This window comes from Canis aureus, chromosome 18 (assembly GCF_053574225.1).
Source record: "Canis aureus isolate CA01 chromosome 18, VMU_Caureus_v.1.0, whole genome shotgun sequence".
NCBI classification, from domain to species: Eukaryota; Metazoa; Chordata; class Mammalia; order Carnivora; family Canidae; genus Canis; species Canis aureus.
In genome coordinates this window covers 30,297,968-30,325,612 of record NC_135628.1, presented here as the reverse complement: position 1 = coordinate 30,325,612, position 27,645 = coordinate 30,297,968, and the positions used below count along the sequence as shown (strand labels likewise).

At 34.0% G+C, this 27,645-nt stretch overlaps 1 protein-coding gene across 18 annotated transcripts in view; it reads right to left on the bottom strand.

The window, feature by feature from the left end:
- Positions 1–27,645, bottom strand: part of CRPPA (CDP-L-ribitol pyrophosphorylase A) — a 340,908-nt gene that overhangs the window by 91,582 nt on the left and 221,681 nt on the right. For 8 of the 18 annotated variants that reach the window (XM_077856685.1, XM_077856691.1, XM_077856700.1 and 5 more), the window contains one exon: positions 2,547–2,905. The exons of 9 other annotated variants lie outside the window; for them this stretch is intronic. In XM_077856685.1, coding sequence (XP_077712811.1) covers positions 2,720–2,905 — 186 coding nt within the window. In that variant the 3' untranslated portion in view covers positions 2,547–2,719. Of the gene's footprint in view, positions 1–2,546; positions 2,906–26,011; positions 26,678–27,645 lie in introns of those variants that run through there. One more of the 18 variants, XM_077856694.1, reaches the window with a different exon arrangement.

Here is a 27,645-nt window from a genome sequence, read left to right as displayed (position 1 = left end):
ACTTTTTAATGACAAGTTGATCAAAAACTCTGTAATATATGATTCTAACAGAATATTTAAGGAGCTAGGATTTACTGAATAGTTTCAGTAAATTTCCCCTAAATTTGAGGATCATCGGTAACTTCCATTTTACTTTCGAACTTTTAAAACTTACTTTAACTAATAAAACAAACACCTAACTCTTATTAAGGAGGATATTATTAAGATTACTAGGATGGCTATTCAGATGGAAGATACTGAAGTACTCCTGGTGTCAAATCACCACCTTGAGGATGCTAAATGTTAGGACTAAACCTGAATGAATCCCTTGTCACATCTTTAAAGTTTTTAGATTGCTTTAAAATTGCTCTATCTCACATTAAAAACTATGACTTGATGTGAACAGGGGGAGTGGCCTGCCTCCTCCTACTTGTAATACCATGTGCCAAAACCAAACAAAAACAGAACTCAAGGTTTTTCATTTCCAGGAATCTAACGTAAACACATTTATTGAGCTCTGGTTAAGTTTAACAGATTTGATTCCCCATGTGAATTATATGTGGAATTATAGGTTGAATGTAAAGGAATGCATATACATATGTGTATATATTATATATATATATAATGTCTAAATATTAATAGTAACAAGAGTAAACATTTGCCATACAAGAGTAAAAATTGTGTGCCTGAGTATTAAATATATTATCACCAATAAATTAATTTCTTCTTTGATTTGTCAACCAGTTTAGTACTAGAGATTACATTTGAGAATTTGAGATTTTGCTGTTAAGACTTTATAGTCTTTTTAATGTAGTTCTCTTTATAGTCTTTTTATTTTATTTTATTTTTTTTTTTTTTTTTTAATTTTTTTTTTTTATTTATTTATCATAGTCACAGAGAGAGAGAGAGGCAGAGACACAGACAGAGGGAGAAGCAGGCTCCATGCACTGGGAGCCCGATGTGGGATTCGATCCTGGGTCTCCAGGATCGCGCCCTGGGCCAAAGGCAGGCGCCAAACCGCTGCGCCACCCAGGGATCCCTCTTTATAGTCTTTTTAATGTAGTTCTCTTTGACTAATGCTTTTCTGTATTAATATTTTACCAATGATTCTTACTTACAAATTTGAAAAATGTTGCTGCATTTGAATACTACTGCAAGGCTGCTCTGGGTGCACTGTCCCATTGAGGTCTTTTACCATGGGTAAAAGCTATGGGCCAGCTACCATGGGCCAGCTACCACCATTATATGTATTCTCCAGATTTCTTTTTCATTTTTCTTTTTCTTATTTACTCATTCATTCATTCATTCATACATACATTACATACATGAGAGACAGAGAGAGAGAAAGAGAAGAAGCAGAGACATAGGTGGAGGGAGAAGCAGACTCCCTGCCAGGAGCTGGATGAGGGACGTGATCCCAAATCCCAGGATCACGCCCTGAGTTGAGGCAGATACCCAACAGCTGAGCCACCAAGGCATCCCAATTCTCCACATTTCAACTGTCCTCTCATTTTAGTGCTGCAAAAATTCCTGCAAATCACATTCCTGCAATTTCCAAGCAAGGGATCAGTGGATTCACTTCACTGAACAGGCTATAGACCAGCTCAAACACTCACTGGTGAGTTTACTGTGGTGAGTTACATGACAAGTTGCTTACTAAGTATGTACTGTAAAAACACGATGATAAATTGAGGAAAATTACAATAAACAAATGAACACAAATGGGTCATTTAACCTCAGTTTGAAAAGCAATGGTCTCCAGGATATGGGAGAGATATAAGAAGAAGTCAGGGGAGGGGCCATGATAAATACATATGATTAATGTCAATATAGATCCCGTATAAATTTCTTAAAGATTAAACCACTGTTTATAAATTAAGCAAACAAATTACATTAAACTCTGTATTCTTACTGAGTTACTGAGAAGTAAAAAGTAATCACTATATAATTATGCTATCTGGAACTTAGGAAGTCTGTTTGGTGTTTATTAGAGTGCTGGCCAAGATTTAGACTTAAAAATAGCTCTAGGGTCACCACTCAGTCTTATTTTATCTTACTCACTTTATCTCTGTAACTGTCACTGCTCAGAGTTAGACAAGCTTTTGGCCAGTTTTGTCCACACTTGTACTTTGCAGCCAATTTCTGTGTCTAGGACAGACATTGGCAACTCTGCCAAAGGACAATGCCAAGAGTTTAACATCCTTTCTTGTGACTTGCATAAGTGAAGAAAAATCTAAACATGCTCCTAGTCTCAAGAATCAGGTGGCACAAGTTTGGACCACACAGAATCCTCCCTCGTGTGACCTCTGTACCTTCATTTGATTTTCCTCCCCGCATCCTCTCCCTCAGAGACCAGATGCTGGAATATTATTGGTGGCTCCTTAGATGATCATAGAGGCACTAAAAGGTACAGCATGACTTAAGAATGAATTCATAAAATGATATGTATATATCTAAGAAAATTCCATGATATGTCTTGTGGAATATTTTTGCTGCCATCAAAAGATGGAAGCTTTATGGCAAAAAATCCAATAGTTACGTAGTTATGTCAAATGATCACAATACTGTTGTTATTGTTGTTATTTTTATTTCTGGGGGGTACCAGAACCCTTAGAATCTGATGAAAGCTGTGGGTCTTGTAGAAAAGTGCTTACATAAATGACACAGAATTCTACATGTAATTTTAGGGAGCTCATAGATCTCTGAAATGAGGCCAATAGCCAACAGAGTTAAGAAACTCTCATCTAATCCAAACTTTTAATTTTACAAATGGCAGAACAAAGCTCCAAGGGGGTGACGTCTTCTGTATAACACAACACAGCAAGTTAACAGTAAAGACAAGTTTTTCACTCCAAATCCAATGCCCTGAGAGACTCAAATTAATTCTCTTGATCACAAAGACTTCAAAGCAAGTAACAGGAAGCTTCTGAGAAAGAAAAGAAATAATTTTAGTGCTTTTTGAGGCATGGGGAAATCTTTCAGAGCACAATGTGTTTTTTTTTCCCCCCAACAGAGCCAAGAAGTGAAATTCGTAAGCATGTTCTTGTTTTTCTGATTTAGAGACACAGACATGAAGAAGATAAGGAACGAGAATTAAAGGAAGTACTTGGAAGGACATCTAAGAGTTGGGAAAAGGTTCTCACATGGAAACAATATGTTCTGCAACAAGTCAACATTAGGATAAAACCAAGTCATATGAATATTATTGTCATTATATTAATAAGATAATATTAATTAAATTTCTAAAGCAGAACACATGTGTGAGCTTCCCTTCTAGATGTTCCCTTTTCCCTCCCAGAGCCTTCTCTAGTCGACACTGCTTCCACCTGGGCTGGCTGGAAGCTTGAAACCCACACCATCCCAGGCCAGCCCTTCCCCATTAGGCCCCTGCCCCAGTCACCACCACCGCCACCGAAACCCACACCATCCCAGGCCAGCCCTTCCCCATTAGGCCCCTGCCCCAGTCACCACCACCGCCACCGCCGCCGCCGCCCCCTCCAATCCTCTAAGACTCCTCCCTTCTGCCCCTAGTTGGGTGTCTCTTAATTCTACCTTCCATGCTCCTTTCCACCCTCCCTGCACTCACCTCTCACTTCTCTTTTTTACCTCTATTTATTTCCAACTCATTCACCAAACTGCTTTGAAAGGAATCTTTCTATAAAGCAATGTAATCACATTACTCTCTGGCTAGAACACCTTCAGTGGCTACTCATTATCTACAAACTTCCTTTGAAAGTTTTATGGGATTTCAAAAATATTTTCAACATGTCATATGATCAACACTTGATTCTTTTGTATGATTGAATATAAAAAATAACACTTATTTTACTTCACTAGATGAGCAGAGACTGTATAACAGAAGTTATCTCATATAGTCTTGCTATGCTTATTTTATATGTAAAAATAAAGTGTTTCTCATGGAAAAAGGATAGATACAATTGTATTGCTATATACTATTTAAGAAAAAAGATTGAGCGTTTTGCATATTAAAATGTAGGCTGGGGCAGCCTGGGTGGCTCAGTGGTTTAGCGCCACCTTCAACCCAGGGCGTGAGCTTGGAGACCTGGAATCGAGTCCCATGTCAGGCTTCCGGCATGGAGCCTTCTTCTCCCTCTGCCTGCGTCTCTGCCTCTCTGTTTTCTCGAATAAATAAATAAAAATCTTTTTAAAAAATGTAGGCTGAGAACTATTGTTACATAATGAAAACCAGATTTTAAAAATATTATTATTCCCTGAAATTTGAATTTTTCTATTTTGAGCTTAATAAATCAGCTGGTTTACTTTTCATGGTGATATGTTTTATGCTTAAAAGAAAAAAAGAGAAAATATTCCAGACTACCATTGGCAAGGACATTTCTATAGTGACATAAATCCCAGAAGTACATTCACATATGCCAGGCGTTTTAGAATCACCAAATAGCCCAGGCTGACATATCAGCATGGCACCCAAGGTCCTTTTAAACACTCTGCTTCATTTCAGGGCCCTTCACTCAACTTATTACCTAATTTGAAATTCCCCAGACCCTATGTCCTTGTATACACATTTTTTTTATTCCTGTAATATCCTTCTGATTTTCCTTTTTGTAAATGTTGACGCTTCAATTCATTCTTCACACACCCTGTGGGCTCATCGATTTTCTGAGGCCCTCCCTAAAACACTTCCTTTTTGCCACCCCTCCAGTTCATGTATTATATATATAATATATATATATATAATATATATATATATTATATATATATATATATATATATATGTAACTCTCCCCAGATACATTTCCCCTTCTGACCTCTTAAGTTCTAGGTAAGAGGAAACCCAATACCAAACACCCTATGGAGGAAATGCATATGTATGAATACATTTACAAATGCATAGTTAATTGAAGAAAGCGCCTCAAGCAACTGGAAAACAGGTATGGGTAAAACAGGTATAGGTAAAAATCTCAGTATGACATGGCTTTTTATCTCTTGATACACTGTTGCTCTCTCCTTAAGAAGGTTTGTTGGTTTTATATAAAACATGTTACGTGAACATAATGCATTATGATTCAATCTACAACAGCACAGAGTAATCTAGAATAATATCAATGAGACAACCCCAAATCTTATTTTACAAAAATTTCTACAAGTTGGATAATGCTCTTAAACAGTGTGTTTCTCCTTTTCATTCATTTGTACCAAGGTCAAATATTGTTAGCTGTCCACTAGACTTTCACCTTCCTCGTCTGTAACAGTAAAGTGTAGTTGAGATATGGCTGCTGGCTGACCACAGTTCCTAGGTTCCTTTGGTACACGTATGGCCACATGTTTATCCCTCATTGCTAATGGAGTGCAAGCAAAAATGATGTGAGCAATTTCCATTTGACTTGCTTAAGAGGAAATCTTTGGCTCAAGGCTTATGTTCTTCTCTTTCCATTTTTATTTATAGCAGTGGCAACCAGTGACTTAGGAAGTTATGCACTAAAAATGCCAGAGGCACCACCTGCATGAGACATAGCTGCTCAAAGACCTAGATGATCTATCTGGACCATTACCCAAAACAGAAATAAACTTCTGTCTTATTTAAGACACTGATTTGGGATGTCTTTGTTAGAGGAGCTTAGTCCTTTACTCTAACTGATATAGTATCAGGAATTAAAACACTACAAATCTTTGTATATTCCCTATATATATTTTTACCCAGTTTAAATAAATTCTCAAACCAGAACTTTTAAAACTGGCAGATATTAATATTTGTAATGAGAAATTTATTTTCTAAAGCATAAAGCCTTTGGATATTTTGTAAAATTGGATATTAAAAAAAGCTCTATATCTACATTTATAAATGATTGGCTGACAAAGGTAAACAAACTTTATGTAGAATGGACATTATAAAATTTCCTGTACAAAGCCCTATAGAAAGAAGAATGCAAAGATACTAAAAAGAACCATATGATGCAAACCCCAACAAGTTGATGTTTTTCCAAAATTGGTATGTTACCTTAAACATTTTTGAAATTTGAGTATAATTTCTGAATAATTATAAAAAACTAAGAAAACTACCAGTTTCTTTTGTTACATGTAAAATATTTAATTATTAATGGGATCCCTTTAATTATAATGGGACTTCAGTGCCTCAGAAGACAGAACTTTAAGGATACAAGAGAGAGTTACTCAAAATCTAGTTTCTCCTTTCAAATTGACCTCATTCAGATAAAAGTTCCATTTTGTTTCAATCATACATCTTTTGTAATTCATTTCAGAAATAAAGCCTGTAAAGTTTTTCTTCTACTTTGTGGCCAACAGTCGCTCATGGAAAAAAAAAATGGCTATCAAGAAAAATTGATTTTCCATAGGAAAGTATTCAAAGATGGGAATTTTTGGTATTACAAATAAATAGGTGAAGAGATAATTTCTGAATACTTTTTTTCCTAGCATTCTAATTCAATGAAAAAGACATAATGGGCAGCTCTACAGCATCATTTCTGGTATTGCTTTCATGATTTTAAGTAATCCGGCCACCTTTCATAAAGCAGACTTGGCTTCCTTGGGGATGCTTAATCAACATCGCCACTCTGAGTGTTCCCTGCTATGCCCTGGCACCAACAGGGTTCTATCAGAGAGCTAAACCATAAGGTCTGGTAGTTTCTTAAATAAGTAACCCCCATTACATGGGAGCAGGACTAACTCTATTACTATCACATTTTACTAAGTACTGAGTGGTACAATGCTTTCCAGTTGGATATTGACTTTTTATGCCATTCTTCTTAAATTTTGCCTTTATTTCAAAGAGAAAGTACTAGTCATCAGACAAGAGTTTCCTGAACTTGATATCAAGTTACAAAATACCTGTGCAGGAACCATCCTTTCTCCATGTATTCCATTACACTTAACAATGTCCCTTCTAATACTGTCCCTTGAAGTCCCACTGCTTACCTATGTTCCATATCCTACTGCTTTGAGATCCTTATGCCACTGAGTATCTTCTCTCCCCCATATTGCCACCTTCTTCTCTTTAACATCAGGATATTTTCCCATCTCAGAACAATAAAAATCTAAACTTCCCAGTCTCCCTCAGGCCCATACCTTCCTGCCTGCCTCTTCATAGGTATTACTATTGTCTTCAAATTTTCAAATGCTCAGACCTCAGCTTACTGCCGCTGGACTTGTCCTTAACAATTACACTTCAACAACTCTTGTCAAGGTTTCCACTTTCCTATCTTGTAAAGCAAATGTTTGAAAATATTCATCTTGAAAACTCACTGAGAATTGAGAATCCCCTGTAAAAACCAACCTGGAGCACACCACTAACTGTATAAAATCTGAATATAGGACAGTAAGTTCTAATTACATGGTTACAACCTTCTCATGGTACTTGGAGGTGTGAAATGTTGCAATCTGTTTTTGTTCTTTGGGGTTTTTGTTTTAGTATTTGGTAATGTTAACCAATTCTTTTTAATCAAATGTCCTTTTATCTTAGTTTCCACAATATCATACTTGCCTACCTGCATGGTAACATCTGAACAGGTCTCCTCCACTCCTCTATCCATCCCTTAAATGTTGTCTTCCTTGGGACTCTGTTCTACGCTTTGTTCGCACTCTTTACTGTTGACCTGGGATACCCTATTACATCTATGGTTTCGATTGCTTATACACTGACAACATCTATAATCATATTCTAATATTAATAGTAACAGATACTATTTCTCTTACACTCATATTTTACCACACATTTTATATATGTTAACATATCTAATCCTCACAACTCCATGAGTTAAGTATTATTTTTATTCAAAAACTGCTTCAAAAATGTGTAAGTTCTGAGCTTTAAGCAACGTGTCCATGTCCATGATGCTAGTCTATGCCAGAGCCACAATTTAAACCTGATATTTAGCCTCCAACTATCCTTTTGATGCTTCCCATACCATCATATTAAAGTCTTACTGTGGCAAAACTTCAAGTCTAGCTCCAAGTCAATACCTTAAGCCTATTTACACTGCCTGTTGGAGTTTAGACCTGAATACATGACTATCATGTATTTTCACCAAATACAGCTGACTTTGTTTAATGCCAACCACATGACTTTCTGGACATGCACACATAAAGCCTTTGGTCAACAGAGTGGCTCAAGTGAGATTAGCTGACCAAGCCCAGGCCTACACATGATCAGGATTAAGGTTTGATCAAGTTAAAAGGAAATACATTCTGACTTCACATAAAAGTGGTTTGAATACATAATTTAAAAAATAAACTTAATTCCGACCTTTCCAAGGCGAAAAAAATGTTTTGGAAGACTGTATCCATTTATGATGACAGATATCAGCTCATTTAGAGCAAATAAATTCCATGAAAATTCAGAAACATGTAATAATCACTATTGTTTAAGCATGTGATTCATGGCAAGCTATTTGTACCACTCAGCCCACAGACTAATTAACCAATCATAACACAGAATTGCCAGACCAAAGATCATTTACAAAGGAATATATGTATTTGTCCCAACTCAGGAAGAATGAGTAGTAATTTTTAAAATGTCCACTTTAAGTACCATAGATATATGAAAAAGTGACTTAGTAATGGTAGCTGGCAAAATGACATTTTACCATAACAGGTATGCACATAGTAAAGACAGAAATTCTTATCATTTTATTTTTAACAAGGTCAGTGCCTTGTGTGTGACTTTCATTTGAGCTTTGCTGCTCTAAAGCTGTTTCAGTCTCCAAATTCATCATGCCCAGAATGGAATTCATCATTATCTGTTCCCTCAAACGTGCTTTCTGCCTTGTGTCAGGATTACAATATAAGACTCCATAACAAACTAAAAGTCCAGCCAGAAACATGGGAATCATCCTTGATTTCTCCCTCTTGAGAATTCCCACAATGATTTTGTAATATAATCTGTGTTTTGATTGTAGCAGTCCTGTGAGGCTGTATTACCTTAATTTTATAAATGAAGATATTAATGTTCAAAGAGTTTAAATGCTTTGCCCAAAGGCACAGAATAGTTATGATGTTTATTTTGTGGTGCCTCATTTAGTTAATATATTTATACACATTATCTTATTTAATCATTAAAACATTCATGTGATTAAATTCCTTTTTTCTCAAATAAGGTTAGTGAGGGCATGGAGAGAGTAAGCCATTCATTTGAGAATATGAACTAGGATTTGAACTCAAATCTGTCAGCCTTAAGAGCTTCTCTTAATTATTCTTGCTCTTAGTAAATTACTGAGGAGGGATGTAAATCCAATTTATTTTCCCAGTAGACAGTCATTCAAGTGGCCAAATATCTCAGTGATAGGACATTCATTTTAATTTGGTACTAAAAACTTTATAAGAAACATTGTTTTACTTTAGAACTTTTTCTCAAAAAGGCATTCTCACTTTTGCACAGTCTGTTAACATAGCTGCTATTTTAGTGATTGAGAAATTTATAATGTATTTCAAACTAATAATTTTTAAATCTAATTTTCTATAACACTGCCAGCATCTTACTTTCAGAAAACATAGCAGAACAGAAAGAAAACTTAACATAGAGCAGGCTCTGAAAGCTACTTTTCTGTATAATGATTTCAAAAGTCTGTTTTCTCATTATTTTCTTTTTTACCTTAAACTAAGACACACAACTCTTCTCTAGCCATCCTCCCTCTCTTGAAGAAAAACTCAACCATCTGGATATTTTTAATTAATAAAGTCTGTAACTTTTATTTATGATTACAGATGACAAAAGAGGAACACTGAGAGAGTAAATGATCTAAGTTATACAAATGAACTAGCAATAATACTAGGAGCATAGTGTATTTAAATTCATCTTATAAATTAAACCCAGATACTTGATTTTTGACATAGAAGAAAAAGATCCATATTTCTAAAATATGTTCAGCCATCATCAGTTCCAGGAACTAGATCAATGCCATAAACATATTCTTGCCATCGAAGAGCAACATAAGACTGGATGTGCTATATAGCAGCAATCCATGTATACAACCATCACACATGAGAAGGCACCAATTAACTGACTTCCTATGTTCATTTTGTCAGATGGAACCCACATGTAAATGCAAAATCAAAAATAGCCTTTTCCTTAGAAAATACTTAGGATGAAGTTTTGAAAAATGCCATAATTGCTTTCTTCCACATTTCTCTTTCCCTCTTTTTTCAACCCTGCCCCAACTCCAGTCAGACTGCTATAAAGATCACTAGTACCCAAGTATGAAGATGCATATTCTTATTGGTAAACCTGGTCCAATACACTTCTACAGTGGTTTTGCCAGGCATACTTCAGAGCCTTCTGGAGACTGAGGGATAAGACTCAGTGCATCTTACTGTAAAATTGTCAGGATGAACAAGGCCATGAGGTCCTAGCTACATCATCATCACTCTTCCTTCATTTAAAAGCTCCAAAAGCCTGTATTAAATTTTTCTCAATTGAAGCAAAGCGCAAAATTCTGCTGACTGCAGTCTAAGCATGAACATTTTATGCTACCCTTTCATTCACTATTTCTTAGACGTTATAATATCCTTGTTTGAACACAAAATTAAATCTATGTTTCTGCTTAACAGGTTTTGTTAATTATTCCAGTTTTGCCTGTTTTCATTTGCAGACTCTTAAAAGAAAGGAGAGGTAAATGATAAATATTTCCCTTTTTAGTGGTTCTTTTTTAATGAATGTCTCCAATACTATTGTTATTGCCTAACTATTTTTAAGAGACCATAAGGAGAGTAGACTTCACAACTTTTATTAGTTATAAGTTAGCTCTGCACTGGCCTCTCAAGCACCCCCAGTATCTCCTTACTATCTCAACTGTGCTAAGTGTAAACTCTTTGGACTACTTCACAAGACTCTTTGTGGGGCCTGACAGGGTCTCACTGTTCACTGACATGAACCCAGCACCCATATGGTAGCTGTCCTGCTCTTTTCCATCTCTTCATCTTTGTCAGTGCCCTTCTAGCTGTTTGTTTTAAACATAACAATACTGACCTAAGATTGTTCATCATCTCTTCAAGAAGATTTTCTCCAGGGGTACCTGGGTGGCTGAGTCAGTTAATAGTCTGCCTTCAACTCAGACCATAATCCTAGTGCCTGGAATCGAACCCCATGTCCAGCTCCCTGCTCAGAGAGGGGTCTGCTTCTCCCTCTCCCCCTGCACCCCCCCCCCACCTTGCTCTCTTTCTCTCTTTCAAATATTTTTTTTTTAAAAAAGAAAGCCATCTTTTCCAATCTACTTTTATCACCAACTTCTACATGTCCATGGAAAATTCATTAGGTGATAAGACAAAGTGACATGTATTTATTTGCTGCTTCCTAGGTGATAGACTGAGGATTCAATTTTGTCATCTAATTTATGCACTCTGTAAGCACAGGAAATGCATCTTATCATTTATTTTGGACATTTCTTACCTATATGGGAGATGATCAATAATCTCAAATTTAATTAGAGATTAAAACACTTGCTGCCTCCCTCTAAAAAAATACAAACCAAAAACATTTTCTGCCCCAGATTTTCCACAAAGTAAGAAAAAAAAATTGTACTTATTAGCTATCTTACTTAGATAAGTAAGGTAATCTCTGAGCCACTAACACCTTTGTTTAGAATCAAAGATAAGAATACTTCTGTTTCACTGACTTCCATTTCTTTGACTATACTGTGCGTACCTTGCCTCAGGCTCTTCCTTCTGTCTAAATATTTTCCATCTGTTTATCTAGTTATCTCCTATTTATCCTTAAATGTAACATTCTTACAGAAACTTTCCTTCTTATTCCTTCCTTGTATCACTTTATTCATTCAATGGCCAACTTCCCTGGTAAACTATACCCTCCTAGAAAACATGGATTGTATCATGTTATTTCACACTGTATATCTAGTGCACTATGTAAATATATGAATAGTCATTATTGAACATTTGTTTCTTTTCCTCTTTTCTCTTATATGATTTATAGTTAAAAGCTCAGTGATTTTTCTTATTCCTTGATGTGTTTCTTGGCCTTTAATGATGGCAACTAACCATCATGCAATAATCTAAAGTGGGGAAACACAAAATTATGTTATTTATATAGGGAAAATGACAAGATCGAGCCAAACAATACAAACATGGGTTAACAAGCTCTTTGTTAACTGGATAAACAGAGGAAGGTGAATACTAAGCTGCTCATTCTAGTTCCTATAAGTATTTCTTACAGTCTGAATCATGATAGATAATATATTCTTTTTAACAACTTAATGTGAAGCTATTTAGAATTAAGTGAACAGAGAGAAAACATTACATGATGAAGTAATGAAAGGTAAATCTGGAAATGTTTCCTTTTATACAAACCATTATTAATATGTACTTTATTGGAATAGATTTCCATGGCTAAGAATATGAAAATCGTAAATTGATAGGCATTAATATTTGCATACTAGCATCAGTATTTTCAGTCTCATTCAACCTGCATAAATAAGAATCCAGGCTGATACAAGTAATTCAGACCAACGTAAAATGCACATACACACCACTGACACAGCACCAAAATCAGAATTGATGTTGGCATTCTCACTGAAATGAGAAGATTCTTATTTCTAAAACAAGAGTTCTAAGAAATAAAAATTTTAAAAAAATAAACTAAAAGAAAAGAGTTTTAACTCCAATGAGTCAAAAATAGTTTATCTAAAATTCTAATGAACCTCTAAAAAAAAATAAAAAATAAAGAACCTCAGTCTATACAAATAAATTCACTTGCTCAATTTAGTCAGACTGAAGGTTAAGGATTACCAGCACATTCTAAAAGGGGGGGGGGGGGGGAGTGGGAACAAATATATACGGCATGGCTTTATTTACACAACTATTAATGAAGATAAAGTTTCTCAACAAAGAGGTAATGATAACTACCTAAGCTGTACATAAGATTTGGCTGAGTAACTGGCAAACCAATGGTCCCTGAGGAGGCTTCTCAAATAAAATCACAACCCCATATAGCTGAAGACTGGTGGTCAATGCTCATACATATGCCAAATTTTGTTAGGAAAATTTCAAGGACCTAAGATTTAAAAAATTGAAATCCAATTCCCAGAAGTGTGACTTTCCGTACTCCTTAGCGGGCAGAGCCACACCATCACACTGATCTTATACAGATTATTAAAAAAAAAAAAAAAAAAAAAAGAAGAGAAAAAAAGGCAATGGGAATCACATCTTATTGCCGCTTTAATAACTGGTTTATATGGTCCCTAATTTATAAAAGGCAAGACATCATTCAAAGTGATAAAACACTGCTGGGCATATTAAAAAGTACATGCACTACATTAACAAAAAAGACATAAAGTAAGAATAGAAACTTATGAGATAGAAAAAATTCAGTCCATTCTCAAAGAAATAGACATTTTCTTGAAAGAATACAAACTTGAGCTATACACTCTAATCCTACCTTTTATCTCAAACATTTACATAATGGAACATTGCTAAACATAATCTAAAACAGAGAGCCAGGAAGGTGAATTTTTAACTAAGGAAAATATTTCTCAAAAAGCAATAAAATGCCTCTTACAAAATGTATGAAGCTTTCAGAGAGGAGCAGACTAATTCAGACAACAAGAATGTGGGCAATTTAAGTGTGAAATACTAAGGCTTTAAAATTCAAGAAAGAAAAATGAATTCAATGACATTTAATATCCCACTAACTCACAGTGTGACTCAGTTGCCTTAGAATATCTGGTCCTGAGCCAGAGAGATCCTTCTACCCCATGATGCAGCAACATTTCACAGTCTGCCTTTCAAGGATTAGATCCGGAAAGAAAATTACAAAATTTAAATGCTTCTTCTGAATGATTGGGAAATGAGGTTATTTCCAAAAGCAGGTCCTTTTGTCTACTTAGAAAACAGAAAACAAAACAAAGCCCTCCTTAGATCCAGAAAAATGAAACCACTGTACTGAGGTGAAATAAAGATAAACACAAATATTAATATTAAATTATTAAATAATTTAGTTTTCTTGGTAGACATGAAAATACACTAGTTTTAGAAAGCTTTAAATTTCTGTGACCAGTGACTAGTATTTCTAATTATTCCATATATTAAAGAGAATGTTTAGACCCAAATTAAGTATTATAACCCAATAAAATATGGAAATATAACTCACATGTATCCCCTAGTGTAGAATATAATTATTTCTGTTAATTTACAAGATTCTTTATACAATCTCTTTCAGAGTGTTATTTGTCCATATTCTCCTATTTTCATAGCAGCAGAAAGCAATTAAAACTGTATATAATTAATTAGCAAACAACTAAGAAACAGGAAGCCAGAGAATATACATCACTGCAGCCCCAGATCTTTAGAAAATTTTTACAAAACATATTTTTAACTGAAAGACATTTTGAAATCTCTCATTACTACATATCAAGTTGCACCTGCACAGCACTGGCAAACATCTATAATGTTACCTCCACTTTTTATGTAATGCAGACCTGACTGCCCAGGCCTTTATAATTAAAAAAAAAAAAAAAAACAAAAACTAATTTATACTGAAATTTAAACAATGAAATATGTTTTGTTTATTTTTATATTACTTCTTTCTTTTACATAATTTTTTCTAAAAATGTATCTGGTTGATTTTTGACTTTAAAGCTTCTGCCCCAACTCACTAATTGAGTCTAATCAAAAAGTACTTTTGATGAAAAGCTGTTTAGAAAAAAGAATGGAGTTTTCTCTAGAAATAACTGCTTTCTACCAGTGGTTCTCCAAATTTCTCCCTTGCCCAGACAATAGATGTAGTATATGTTCTTAACAGGTACACTTGCTCATTGGCCTCTTTCTTCCACCAACCCTCTTGATAATCACAGTATAATTTTTTCAAGTAGTTTATTTAAACATAAAAAAGGTAAACTATATTACATATACTACCATAGTTTTCTTCCTTTCCTATTGAAATTGCCACTTCAGTCCCATACACTTTCTTCGCCTCCCTCCCAAACTGGCAGAGTAAGGGCTGCTATTCTACCTTCTATACACATTCTCAATTCCTCTTATAAGTAAGGCAGTATAGTCAATGAAGAATTTATTCTCTGCAACCATATAAGGAGAAGGGAGCAAAGTAGACCCTAAGGAGCTTGACACTCACTGTTCTAGAATTGCAGCTGCAGCTAGATGCAAAGAATGGTTAGCAGGCAGCTGCAGACTGGTGCTCCATCCTCAGAGAGTGAAAACAGTCAGAAGCAGTATGGCATTCAACATGAGGAATGAGAAGTCAGGGACAAAAAGGGGTAGAAAGTAGAGGACACATATGTCCTATAACACAGGGAATCTGGAAAGATATTTCTTCATATAGAGAAAGCCCTGTTGGCCAAGAACCCGAGCTATATGAAATGATATCTGGATATATGGATCATTCCTAGTTAAGGTTTTTTAAACAGGAGGTTGCTAATATTTGAGTGGTGAGTAAACCCATATTCTGATAATGCAGACAAATGAAAACCATTAAGTCACTTTTATGAATTACATGTGTGGTTATAAATATTTCATCCTGTGGAGTACATTATCAATCCTACGTGACAATCACATAGGCCTAGAAAAGGTAGGTATGCAGGTATTGGATAAAAGATACTTAACATGTGCATCTTAACCTTGATTCATTTTGGAAAATTTTAAATAGGACATGAGGGATCCTGGGATGGATAGACCTTTTAACTAAGACCAATATTGATGTATGTCATCAGTATGCCCAACATAGAATAGAATGCTTTTCTCCCCAACTACAACTACCTCTTGACATCATAAAATTTCATGATATCCATGAATAAAACACTGATGTATTTTGGTTTTTAACTGGAGAAGTCCACAACTCTCTATAGCTTTGTCAATATATTTTAAACTATGGAATCAACATACAAAATCTGAAACTAGTTTAGACATATTCTTTAGAAATTAATTCAATTGACATTCCAATGATTCACAAACTGGTTTCATAAAAGAATCACCTGGGAAGCTGACAGATGCCTCATTCCTACTCCATACCAATTCAATGAAGAACTCAAGGAGTATAGCTCAAACAGATATAGCCATGTTGCCTCAGGTGATTTAATACAGGCTGAGAGAAGAAATGCTGCTCTGGTCACCTATCTAGCTGATTTTCTTTTGTGGAAAATATTAATTGGTGTTCTGAGAAAAAGTATCCAATTGTCAAGCATTTGAGACCCAACCAAAGATAATCACTATATTTAATGGACGTCTGAGGCATTCTTTTAATGACAGAGAATAGGATAACTATTTCTATTCTTATCGCTACATTTAATGTAATTGAGCAAGTCTTAACCAATGCTTTCAGAAAAGAAGAAATAGCATACATAATAGCCTAAAGGGAAGAATCAGATTGTTACTAATTGCAGACTACATGATCCCCTAAAAAAAACTAATCAACAAATAAACCCTTAAAACTAATCAGAAAGTTCAGCACTAAGACCAAGGAAAAGACTGATTTATAAGAATCAATAGCATTCCTGAAATATACCAATATATACATACAGAATACACAAAGGCATTCACAATACTAAGAAAAACAGTTCAATATGAAGAAATTAACAAAATATTTAAAGATCCCAAGATCCCTACAGGAAAAAAACAAACAAACAAACAAACAAAAAACACCCTAAAGGCCTTTTAAAAGGCATAAATAATTGAATAAAGAGATATTTCATGCTATTGGATAAGATGATTTAATATAGCCATGCTCTCTAAGTTAAACTATATATTCAACGCAATGTCAATAAAAATTCCAGATGCATTTCTTTAGGAATACTAATTAGCAGATGTCATTGAAATAAGTCCATCAACATACTCTGAAAAAATTCAATTCTTAACTAAACATAAAAATTGGAGTCCTGATGGATTAAAGTTGCTAAGGGTGGAAGGTAAATATATATTTTAATAAAAAATAAAATTAGAGAACACATAACCTTTGTTATTTTGAGTAAGGAAAGACTTCTTTAAAAACTCCAAAAAGAAAAGAACTATATGATTTATGATTCCATTTACAAAACACTCTAGAAAACGCAAAACTACTGGAACAGAAGGTAGCACATCAGTAGTTGCCAAAGATTAGTGGTGAGGGTACAGAAGGACTACAAGAAGATTATCTGGGATGACAGAAACGTTTGATTCTGATAGTAACTTTGCACAGTTATATACATTAGTTAAAACTCAAACTATAAATTTTAGAATGTATAATACTTAATGGAAATTATACATCAATAAGCCTGAAAAAAGTCACTTTAAATCATAAATTACAAGGTTGAAAATTGATTAATTTACTACATAAATATTAAGATTTACATTTAGGATATAAATCTTATAAGATTATAAGAATAGCATGAGAAACATTTGGAAAAAAGAGACTTGCAAACTTGCAATGTCCAAAACCAACAAAGAACAAATATATAAGCAATTTCTTCTAGTCAAGAAAAAACTAGACACTTCAATAAAATTATAACCAATGATAAAGTCAGACCAATCACAAAATGGAAATCTGTAATGATAATAAGGATATGAAAACAGTTGCTCAGTTCATTAATGGAAGATGGGGAACATGTAAAAAGTGAAGCAAGGTATCAATTATACTCAACAGATTAGCAAAGGTTACAAGACTGAATACTAACAAAAGTGAGAGGTGGGTGAAGATTTAGAACTTTCATGCACACAGTTGTGGAAGCATAGTTTAGTGAAGAGATTTTGGAGATTGACTTCCTATTTTAATATATCAGTTTCTTCTCACACTTACTCCATCTCCATCTTTTTTCCATCCCACTCCTTATCTTCTGATACTTAATGCTGTCTATTCCCAATACAATTGAACCACAGTGAAGTCAGAAGTTTCTACTTTACCACTTAAACTCTTAAGTCTAAAACAGTGTATACAACATTGAAAACTTCAGGATATATTTCTGAATTAATAAACATACTTTATACATTTACATCTTAAACAATATTGACCAGGTTGTCATTTAAATACATTTACAATTTTAAGGCTAAAATTCTATATGTTTTATTTAGTTCAATCAAAAAGTTATTTCTCCACTAAAGCTATTTATAAAACAGATGTATGTGGATTAGAATACTTCTAACTCAGAGACCTCCTGAGTCACTCAATAAAATAGTTCCATTTAATAAAATCCCATTACTTTTGTCTCCTTCCTTATTGTACAAAATTGTAAAAAATGCAAAACAAGTAAACAAAAATTGTATCATATAACCTAAACATTATGAAAATGAGTAAAAAGAGGTGGATTAAATATGTAATTGAATTAATAAATGAATAATCAAGTTGGCTGTCAGTTTGAACAAAACCAATGTAGTCATAATAAGATAATAAGACATAATGGGCTGGTTACTGAAGTAGAAAGTTTTTTGGTGACGAGAATGAAAAATCAGATGAAGTGAACATACACCTCTGAACCAGGAACAACCTTGACAATGGCTTAAATATTCAAGTGCAGCGTCAGTAAATGATGCACAGAAAACATGATTCCAGTGAAAATAAGTTGTCACCTGAAAACATCATCTTGATTTAATAGAGTTACAGAGTAACCTCAAATATCAAGAAAAATGCAAGGATCAGATTTAAAATAATAAAATGTTGAATAGAAGGGATGGAATGCCAATTTAATTACTAGCAGAAACTGTTTTGCCTGTAACTGTCAAATCATTCTGGACTTAAAGTTGTTGAAGTTTTGTTACCAGTCACAATGCTTCTGAACCCTGGCATCATCCAAAGCAATACTTTGTCTCAAATCTAAAATTCAAGACAAAACCAGATTTTCCTTTAATAGCAGCAGTCTTAAAATTTTCCATTATTTTCATTACTGGAAACATAAACTCACCAATTTGGGGGGAGGGATATTTTTTACCTTAAAATTCCGATTAAAAAAATATGGAGGCTTTAATCGATCTATCATCAAGAATTTATTTTACAATATATGCAAAATTCATGTTACTCATAAAGACTTTCCATTATCCAAAACTCAGCAATAGCGATCAAGTCTTTTGTCTTTCAGAGCTGTAAATTCACACAAATCCCTAAGAGCCAGAAGTAAAGGGAACCATAGGTGACAGGGTGCAAAAAAGGGACTCCCTAAATCTATATATGAAAACTTGGTAGATTCTGAACTGCGTATGTGTGGATTGAATCATAAATATTGCAAAATATTTGAAAACTGAATTGTAACCGAGGACATTGCCCAGGTCCCAGACTTGGCTCTGGTGACACACATATGGAATGACTTGATAATATTAGAGAGATCTGAAAAACTAAACTGAATATTGAAACCACAGAACTCAAGAGACAGAGAACTTTAAGCTGAAAATAATTAGGTGGATTGACTATTAAAACAAAATAAATCAACATTATTGATGGGATTTCAACAAAATAATTGTTGAAATAATTCATAATGCAATATTCAATATGTACAGGATACAATAAAAATTCTACTGAGCACACAACCTGAAAAACCTCAACTTCCATGGTAAAAGATAATCAACAGACACCATCCTCAAGATGACCCAGATGGTGGAATTCAGACTTTTAAGTGGATGCAATAACCATGTCCCATGAAGTGAGAACAAAAACTCTTAACGGAATGGTGGGGACACCTGGGTGGCTCAAAGATTGAGGGTCTGCCTTTGGCTCAAGCCATGATCCTGGGGTCTGGGATCAAGTCCCACACTGGGCTCCTGGGGAGCCTGCTTCCCCTCTCTCTGCCTCTCTGTGTGTCTCTCATGAATAAATAAATAAAATCTTAAAAAAAAGGAACAGTAGATGGTCTTGGCAAAGAAATATCAACTATAACCAATCTAATTCAAAAATAGACAAAAAACTTGAATAAGTATTTCTTTAAAGAAGATATGCAAATGGACAATAAGCAAATGAAAAGATAAACATCACTAATCTTCAACAGAATGCAAATCAAAATCACAATATGATACCACTTCACATCCATTAGGATGGATATCATCAAAAATAAATAAGTAACATAACACACAAAAAAGCGTAGGCAAGGATGTAGAGAAATTAGAACATTTGGCACTGCTGGTAGAAATGCAAAGTGCTGCAGTTGCTAGGGAAAATGGTGTGCCAGTTTGATTAAACATACGATCCACCAATTTTACTTCTGGATATATGCCTAAAATAACTGAAAGTAGAGTCTTGAAGAGATATTTATGTAACTATGTTCACAGCAGCATTATTCACAATAGCGAAGAGGTAGAAGCAACCCCAATGTCCATCAATGAATGAATAGATAAACAAAGTGTTGCATATACATACAAAATATTATTCAATCTTTATTTTTTAATATTATTCAGTCTTTATTTTTTCACCATTTTTTGATTTTTTGAAAGATTTTATTTATTTATTCATGAGAGACAGAGAGAGAGAGAGAGAGAAAGGGGCAGAGACACAGGCATAGGGAGAAGCAGACTCCATGCAGGGAGCCTGACATGAGACTCGATCCCAGGTCTCTAGGATCACGTCCTGGGCTGAAGGCAGTGCTAAACCACTGAGCCACCCGGGCTGCCCTTATCCAGCCTTTAAAAAGAAATTCTAACACACAGTACAATATGGGTGAAACTTGAGACATTAGACAAGAAGGCCTTTTACTAAATGGCTGAAGATATTTGCAAATGATTTATCAAATAGAGGGTTAATATCCAAAATATATATAAAAGAAAAACCAAATAATCCAATTAAAAATGGACAGAGGACCTAAAAAGACATTTTCCACCAAAGACAAGCAAATAGTCAATGGACACATAAGATGCTCATCACTAATCATCAGGGAAATGCAAATCAAAACCATAATGAGATATCACCACATATCTATCACAGTAGCTAAAATAAAAACACAAGAAAGAAAAAGTATTGGCAAGGGTATGGCAAAAAAGGAACCTTCTTATGCTGTTGGTGGGAATGCAAATTGGTACAGCCACTATAAAAACAGTATAGAGGTTCCTCAAAATATTAAACATAGAATTATACTGTATGATCCAGTAATTTCACTACTGGGTATTTAACAAAAAAACAAAATCCACTAATTTGAAAGGATATATGCACTTCTATATTTACTGCAGCATTATTTACAGTAACCAACATGTGGCAGCAATCCAGGTGAACCATTTACAGACGAATGCATAAAGATGATGTGGTATGTGTGTGTGTGTGTGTGTGTGTGTGTGTGTGTGTATAGATATTGGAATACTACCCAGCTGTAAAGAAGAATGAGATCTTGCCACTTGCAATGACATGGATGGCACTAAAGAATATAATGCTAAGGAAAATAAGCCAGAGAAAAACAAACACTGTATAATTAATACGCAGAATTTAAGAAACAAAACAAATGAACAATAAAAAAAAGAGAGACAAACAAACACAGAATACAGAAAACAGACTGTCAGTTGCCAGAGAGGAGAGTGGAGGATGGGTAAAAAAAAAAAAAGGATTTTTTTTCCTTTAAGATTTTATTTATTTATTCATGAGAGACACACAGAGAGAGAGGCAGAGACACAGGCAAAGGGAGAAGCAGGCTCCATGCAGGAAGCCCAATGTGGGACTCGATCCTGGGACTCCAGGATCACCTCCTGAGCCAAAGGCAGAGGCTCAACCAGTGAGCTTCCCAGGCATAGAAAAAGAGGATGAAGAGTACACTTATCTTGATGAGCACTGAGCAATGTATAGAACTGCTGAATCATTATATTGTACACCTAAAATTAATATTCATTATACTTCAATAAATATCCCCCAAACACACCACACACATATACATATATACATACATATATATATGTACATATAGAGATAAAAGTATAGATATATTTTACGGATTGAAAAAGCCCGCAAACCCCAAAATAGGATAAAAAAGAATATCATGACCAAATGCACCTCATGGGTAAAAACTAAATCATCATCGGTGAAAAATAAAGATTAAGCAAATATTTTGGAAGCAGTGAGAGAAAAAAAATGACAAATTACATACAGGAAAATAATGAATTTAATGCTCTCAGATTTACTAATAGAAAACATAGAAGTCACATGACAAATGCACTTTATTCTTAAAGCTCTACAAAAAAAAATAACTGGCAACCTACAATGCTATAACCAGTAAAAATACCCTTCTAAAATTAAGGCAGAATAAACATATTTTCTAATGAATGAAAGTAAGAGAATTCATTACTAGCATATCTGCTCTAAAGAAAATGCTAATATAAGTGTTTCAGGAAGAATAAAAATGATACTATGTACAAACTTGGAATTCAGGACTAAAGGAAGATGAACAGAATCAGTAAATATCTGGATATATATAGCAAAATATTTTTTTCAAGTTTATCAAGTATGAACGACTGTATAAAGTAAAAATTATAATACTGCTGGAAGGGGGTCAATGTGTGGATACACTGCATGTAACAACCATAACATACAGGCTTAAAAAAAACAACACAGTTGTAGGTTTCCATATTTCACCTGAAGTAATAAAATATGAACCTTAAGTAGACTATGAAAGTTAAAAGTATGTATGTCATTATAAACCAACCAACCAAAAACATTCAAAGAGACAGCTAAAAACCAATAATAATTAAATAGGAGTACTAACAAATATTGAAACAATCCAAAAGAGCAAAGAAGAGGGAAAGTAGAATGAAAAAACAGAACAATTAAAAATGGTAGACCTATATTTGCCCATGTCAATAACACCATTAAATATAAATGATCTGAACAGATAAAAGAAATCAACTTGAATTACAAAATTAAAATACACTATGTACAAGAAACCACTTTTAAACAAAACGTATATTGTTAGGATAAAAGTAAAATGAGAGGGAAAATAAACCATGAAAAGATCAACTTGAAAGCTGTAATGAAAAATATTAATTTCAAATGAGGAAGATATTAGTGCAAGGAAAATTCCTAGGGATAAAGAGGGTATCACTCAGTGGTAAAAGTCAATTTACCAGGAAGATGGAACTATATGTGGGAGCACTTCACAACAAAGTTTGAAAACCCATGAAGCAGAAATTGATAGAATTAAATGAAGACATAGTCAAATGCACAATTTTACTTGGGAATGTTAAAATTACTCACTGAGAAATTGACAGAATGAGAAGACATAGAATCTATGAATATTTAGAAGCCCTAAAAAGACATTCTATCAACTTAAGCTCTCCACCCAACACAAGCAGAATATACATTCCTTTAACTGCACGTATGGGCCATATCCCATGTCCTAAAACAAATCTTAACCATTTAAAAGAGCTGACATCAAAGTATATTCTTTAACCCTAATAGAATTATATAAGAAAGCAACTACTGAAAATCCCTGAAAATCCCCCAAACATATGGAAATTAAACAACACATTTACAAATATGGAATGAATCAAAAAGGAAGTCTTAAGAGAAATTAGAAAGTATTTTTGGCTAAAAGAAAAAAAAATGAAAGTTCAAACCATCAAAATTTTGGAAACCCCTAAAAGAGTAACAAGAGTTAAATCTATAGTGGTAAATACTTATATTAGAAAAGAAGAATGTCATAAGGCAATAATCTAAGCTTCCACTTTAAAGAACAAAAAAAAAAAAAAAAGAACAACCTGAAGTGAGCAGAAAGTAAATAATAAAGATCTGAAATCAATAAAATTAAGAGGAAAACAATAGAAAAAGAATCAATGGAACCAAAAATTGGTTCTTTGAAAAGAATAAAATTGATAAACCTCAACTTCCCCAACTTAATACAATCATCTATGAAAACACTACAGCTAACATCATACTTAATAATGAATATCTGAGTACCTTCATCCTAAGACTGGAAATAAGTCAAGGGATATTGTTGCTGACAGTTTTCCTCTAACACATACTGAAGATCGTAGTCAATGCAGCAAGGAAAGAAGAAATAAAAGATGGACGGATTACAAAAATAAATAACATTCTATTTGTAGACAACATGATTTGATTGCCTTCGCAGGAAATCTCAAGGAATGTACAAAAGAGATCCTAAAACTAACTAGTTTAATAATATCACAAAACACAAGGTGAATATATTTTTAAAAAATCAATGCTATTTCTATGTAGTAAGTCCATGACTGGACAAAACATTAAAAAAAAATTACTAACTATAGCTCTCCTAACCATGCCCCTAACACCCCCTTGCCCCTAACAAGGAAAACAAATTCTTAGGAATAACTTTGTAAGATTTGTATGCTGAAAATTACAAACCACTAATTAATAATTAATTAATTAATTAATTAAAAAGTTTAAGTAAATGTATAGTTATATTATGTTCATGAACTGGAAAAATGAATATTGTTAAGATACCATTTCTTCTCAAATTGATCTACAAAAAGAAAAACTCAAGAAATGTTACAGATATTGGCAAGCTCATTTTAAAACTTGTATGAAAAATAAAAGGAAACAGAGCAGCCAAAATAATTTTGAAGAAAAGGGATAAAATTGGGACCTTGCACAGATTTTTAAGACTTATTATAAAGCCACAAAAACCAAGACAGCATATCATCAGTTCAGAAATTACCTACATGAGTATTGTCAGTTTAATTTGAAAACAGTGAAAAGTAAACTCCATTGAGATAGTATGGTCTTTTCAAAAACTAGTGGTAGAATTTATTACTGTAAGAAGAAAAAAAAGAACCAAAACCTATACCTTATGTCTCAAATAAAAATTACTCAAAATGGGTCATGTATCTATATGTAAAACCTTAAACTAATGTTTAGAAAAAAAATATAAAAGAAAATCTTTGTGACCTTGAATTAAAGATTTCTTAGATAAGACAAAGAAAAAAATGCAATGGCATTTCATAAAAATCAGAGTATTTATTCTGTAAAAGATCTCACTGTACAGACCGGGATAAAAACAATCAAATATAAGACAAACAACTTTAATGAAAAATCTATGAAGAACACTCAAGACACAAATTCAAGACCACAATAAGTGAGCCAAAGATTTGAACACACAATTCAGCAAAGAAGCTATATGGATAGCAAATAAGGAGATAAAAAGATGTTAAACATCATTAGCCATTAGGGAAACATAAATTAAAACCACATGAGATGCCTTTGCACATCTAATAGAATGGCTAAAATAAAACAGGTAACATCAAGTGTTAGGGTAAAAGTGAAACAACTGGAAATCACACACTTCTAGTAGTAATACAAACTGGTAGAGCTACTCTGAAAAACAGTTTTAACAAGTCTTACAAAGTTAAATGTCTACTTACCCTATGACTCAGTAATCACACTCTCAAGTATTTACTCTAAAAACATTAAAACATCTGATCACATAAAAACCTGTACAGAAACATTTGTGACAGCATTACTTGTAATCACCAAATCTTGAAACAAACCAAATATACTCCTACAGGTTCATGGTATCCACAAAAAAAACAATAGCACTCCACAACAAAAATAATCAGCAACACAAATTAATCTCAAATGCATTATGCTAAGCGAAAGGAGACTCAAATGATTACATAACGTTTGATTGCATTTATAAGACACTTTTAAAAAGCCAGACCTTTAGGGACAGAAATAAATTTTTGCCAGGTGTTGGGGTGGAGAGAGGTACTATTAAAAAGGAACAGGGTTAAAAAAAAAAAAAAAAAAGGAACAGGGTAAGGGATTTTTTTTTTTTTTTTTTTTAAAGGGAATTGTTTTGTTATCCTAATTGTGCTAGTGGTTACTGGATACTTTTTTTTTTTTTTTTTTTTTTTAATTTACTTATTTGAGAGAGAATGAGCGCTAGCACAGGTGGAGAGAGCAGCAGTCAGAGGCAGAGGAAAAAGTAGTCTCCGCTGAGCAGGCCCTGAGATCATGACCTGAGCCAAAGGCAGCCACTTCACAGACTGGGCCACCCAGGCACCCTTGGATACATTTCTTAAAACTAATGCAACTGTACACAACAAACATATAGGTTATTGAACATAAGTTTAAAACAAAAAAGTGTGAATATCCAAAAAGAGTGAAATATTTGTTCTATTGGCGTCAACCTCATTCATTAATTCACTTTTTTAAAAAAAAAAAAAAGGCCACGATGGAGAATTTTCTGTTCCACAGCCTCTGTGCCACACACAGAATCTTAATTCCATGAAGCAGTTCTAAGACTGTGGGGGTCAGATGATCAGTTAGATCTGGAGATGATCAGCTAAAGGTTATCTCCACATGAATGAAAAGAATCAATGTGTTGTGAACACATGCCCAACTGAATGTTTTCCTCACACAGTGTATCTTTCCTGTTTAAATAGAAGTACAGGAACTCAATAGCAATAGTAAAACCATGATGATTTTATAAAACCGGGCATCATTTTACATGAGCCATCAACTCAAGCACTATCTTCCCTTTGGACTATTTGTGCACTCCACTTGTAGCAACTGCAGTCCTTCCAAGCACTGTTAACTACTAAGTAACTTTCTCTTTTTTATCTTTCTGTAAAGCTACCATACCAACTTTTTCCATCAAATCATGAGCCAGAAGATAATTTCAGGAAAGCGTAAACAGTAGAAAAAAGATTAAGTAAGGTTTCTGGCCTTTGCCTAGGATAGGGGGGAAATGAGGGAGAAGGGGACAAATGGCAGGCCTGACTGGAACTTGTTTAAGACATCTGAAATGTTTTCGAAGGCAGCTTTGAGGTCTTTCCCTTGGCTGCCGCTGAAGATGTCTGGCTGCTGACTTTAGGGAGAGGATGTTTACTTGGAAGATTCTGGCACCTAGGAAACAAAGTAGGATGTGTTTCAGGGCAGTAAGAGACGGAAGTGACATACACAAAGAGTAGTATGATACTCACAAATGATTTTTGTCTGCTGGCATCTGGAGATGGGCAGGGATACTTAGGGAGGAACTCAAAATGGTTTATTAATGATTCCCAAACCATATGAAGTACAGTTGTTGAGCAGAACTTCTGAAGATTCATACTGATGTCTATAATGCTTTAGAATTTTAAATAAAGAAGTAATTGGTGGATTATCAAGACCAAAAAAAAAAAAACTCATGTATGCACACACAAATTCTTACATGAATTACGAGGAAACAGGTAAATAATTTTAAAGAAACAAATGTAGCATACATACACTATTATCAAAAACCTTTTATCCTCCAAACTAAAATCATTTTTCTGTACCTCTTTTAGAGTGCTTCTTAAATTTGTTTCCTAAACAGGATATTAAATATCCAGTTGAGGGCAGAATATTAATCATTAATTTTTGTATCCTTCTACCTCAGAACATTAAAAAAAAAAAAGCATGTGACACACAAAAGCATCCAATGGACATACGTTCTTTGCCAAATAGATACACAAATCTACCAAGATAAATATTAAGTGTTGGCAGAATGTCTACAAAGGCACTTTTTTTTTAATCAATAAGCAGTTACTTTTACTACTATTTATTGTTCATTTACTATATTGTCTTTCCTATGTGAAAAGAGTTACTGATGTAACCAATTACATCAGTTAGGCATGCAAACCCCCATAAATTTTGTTCAGTATCCATCTAGTGATAAAGAATGCAAAGCTGTATATAGGGGTATGGAAATGTAACCACAGCATTTATCTGAGATGTTTCACACACACACAAATCTTACCTCAATTTAGACACTCTTGAAAAATCTAACTGTATAATAAACCAATGAGAGAAGTGATGTGGAATAATGAATATTTCTATTTGATTCAAAATTGTAA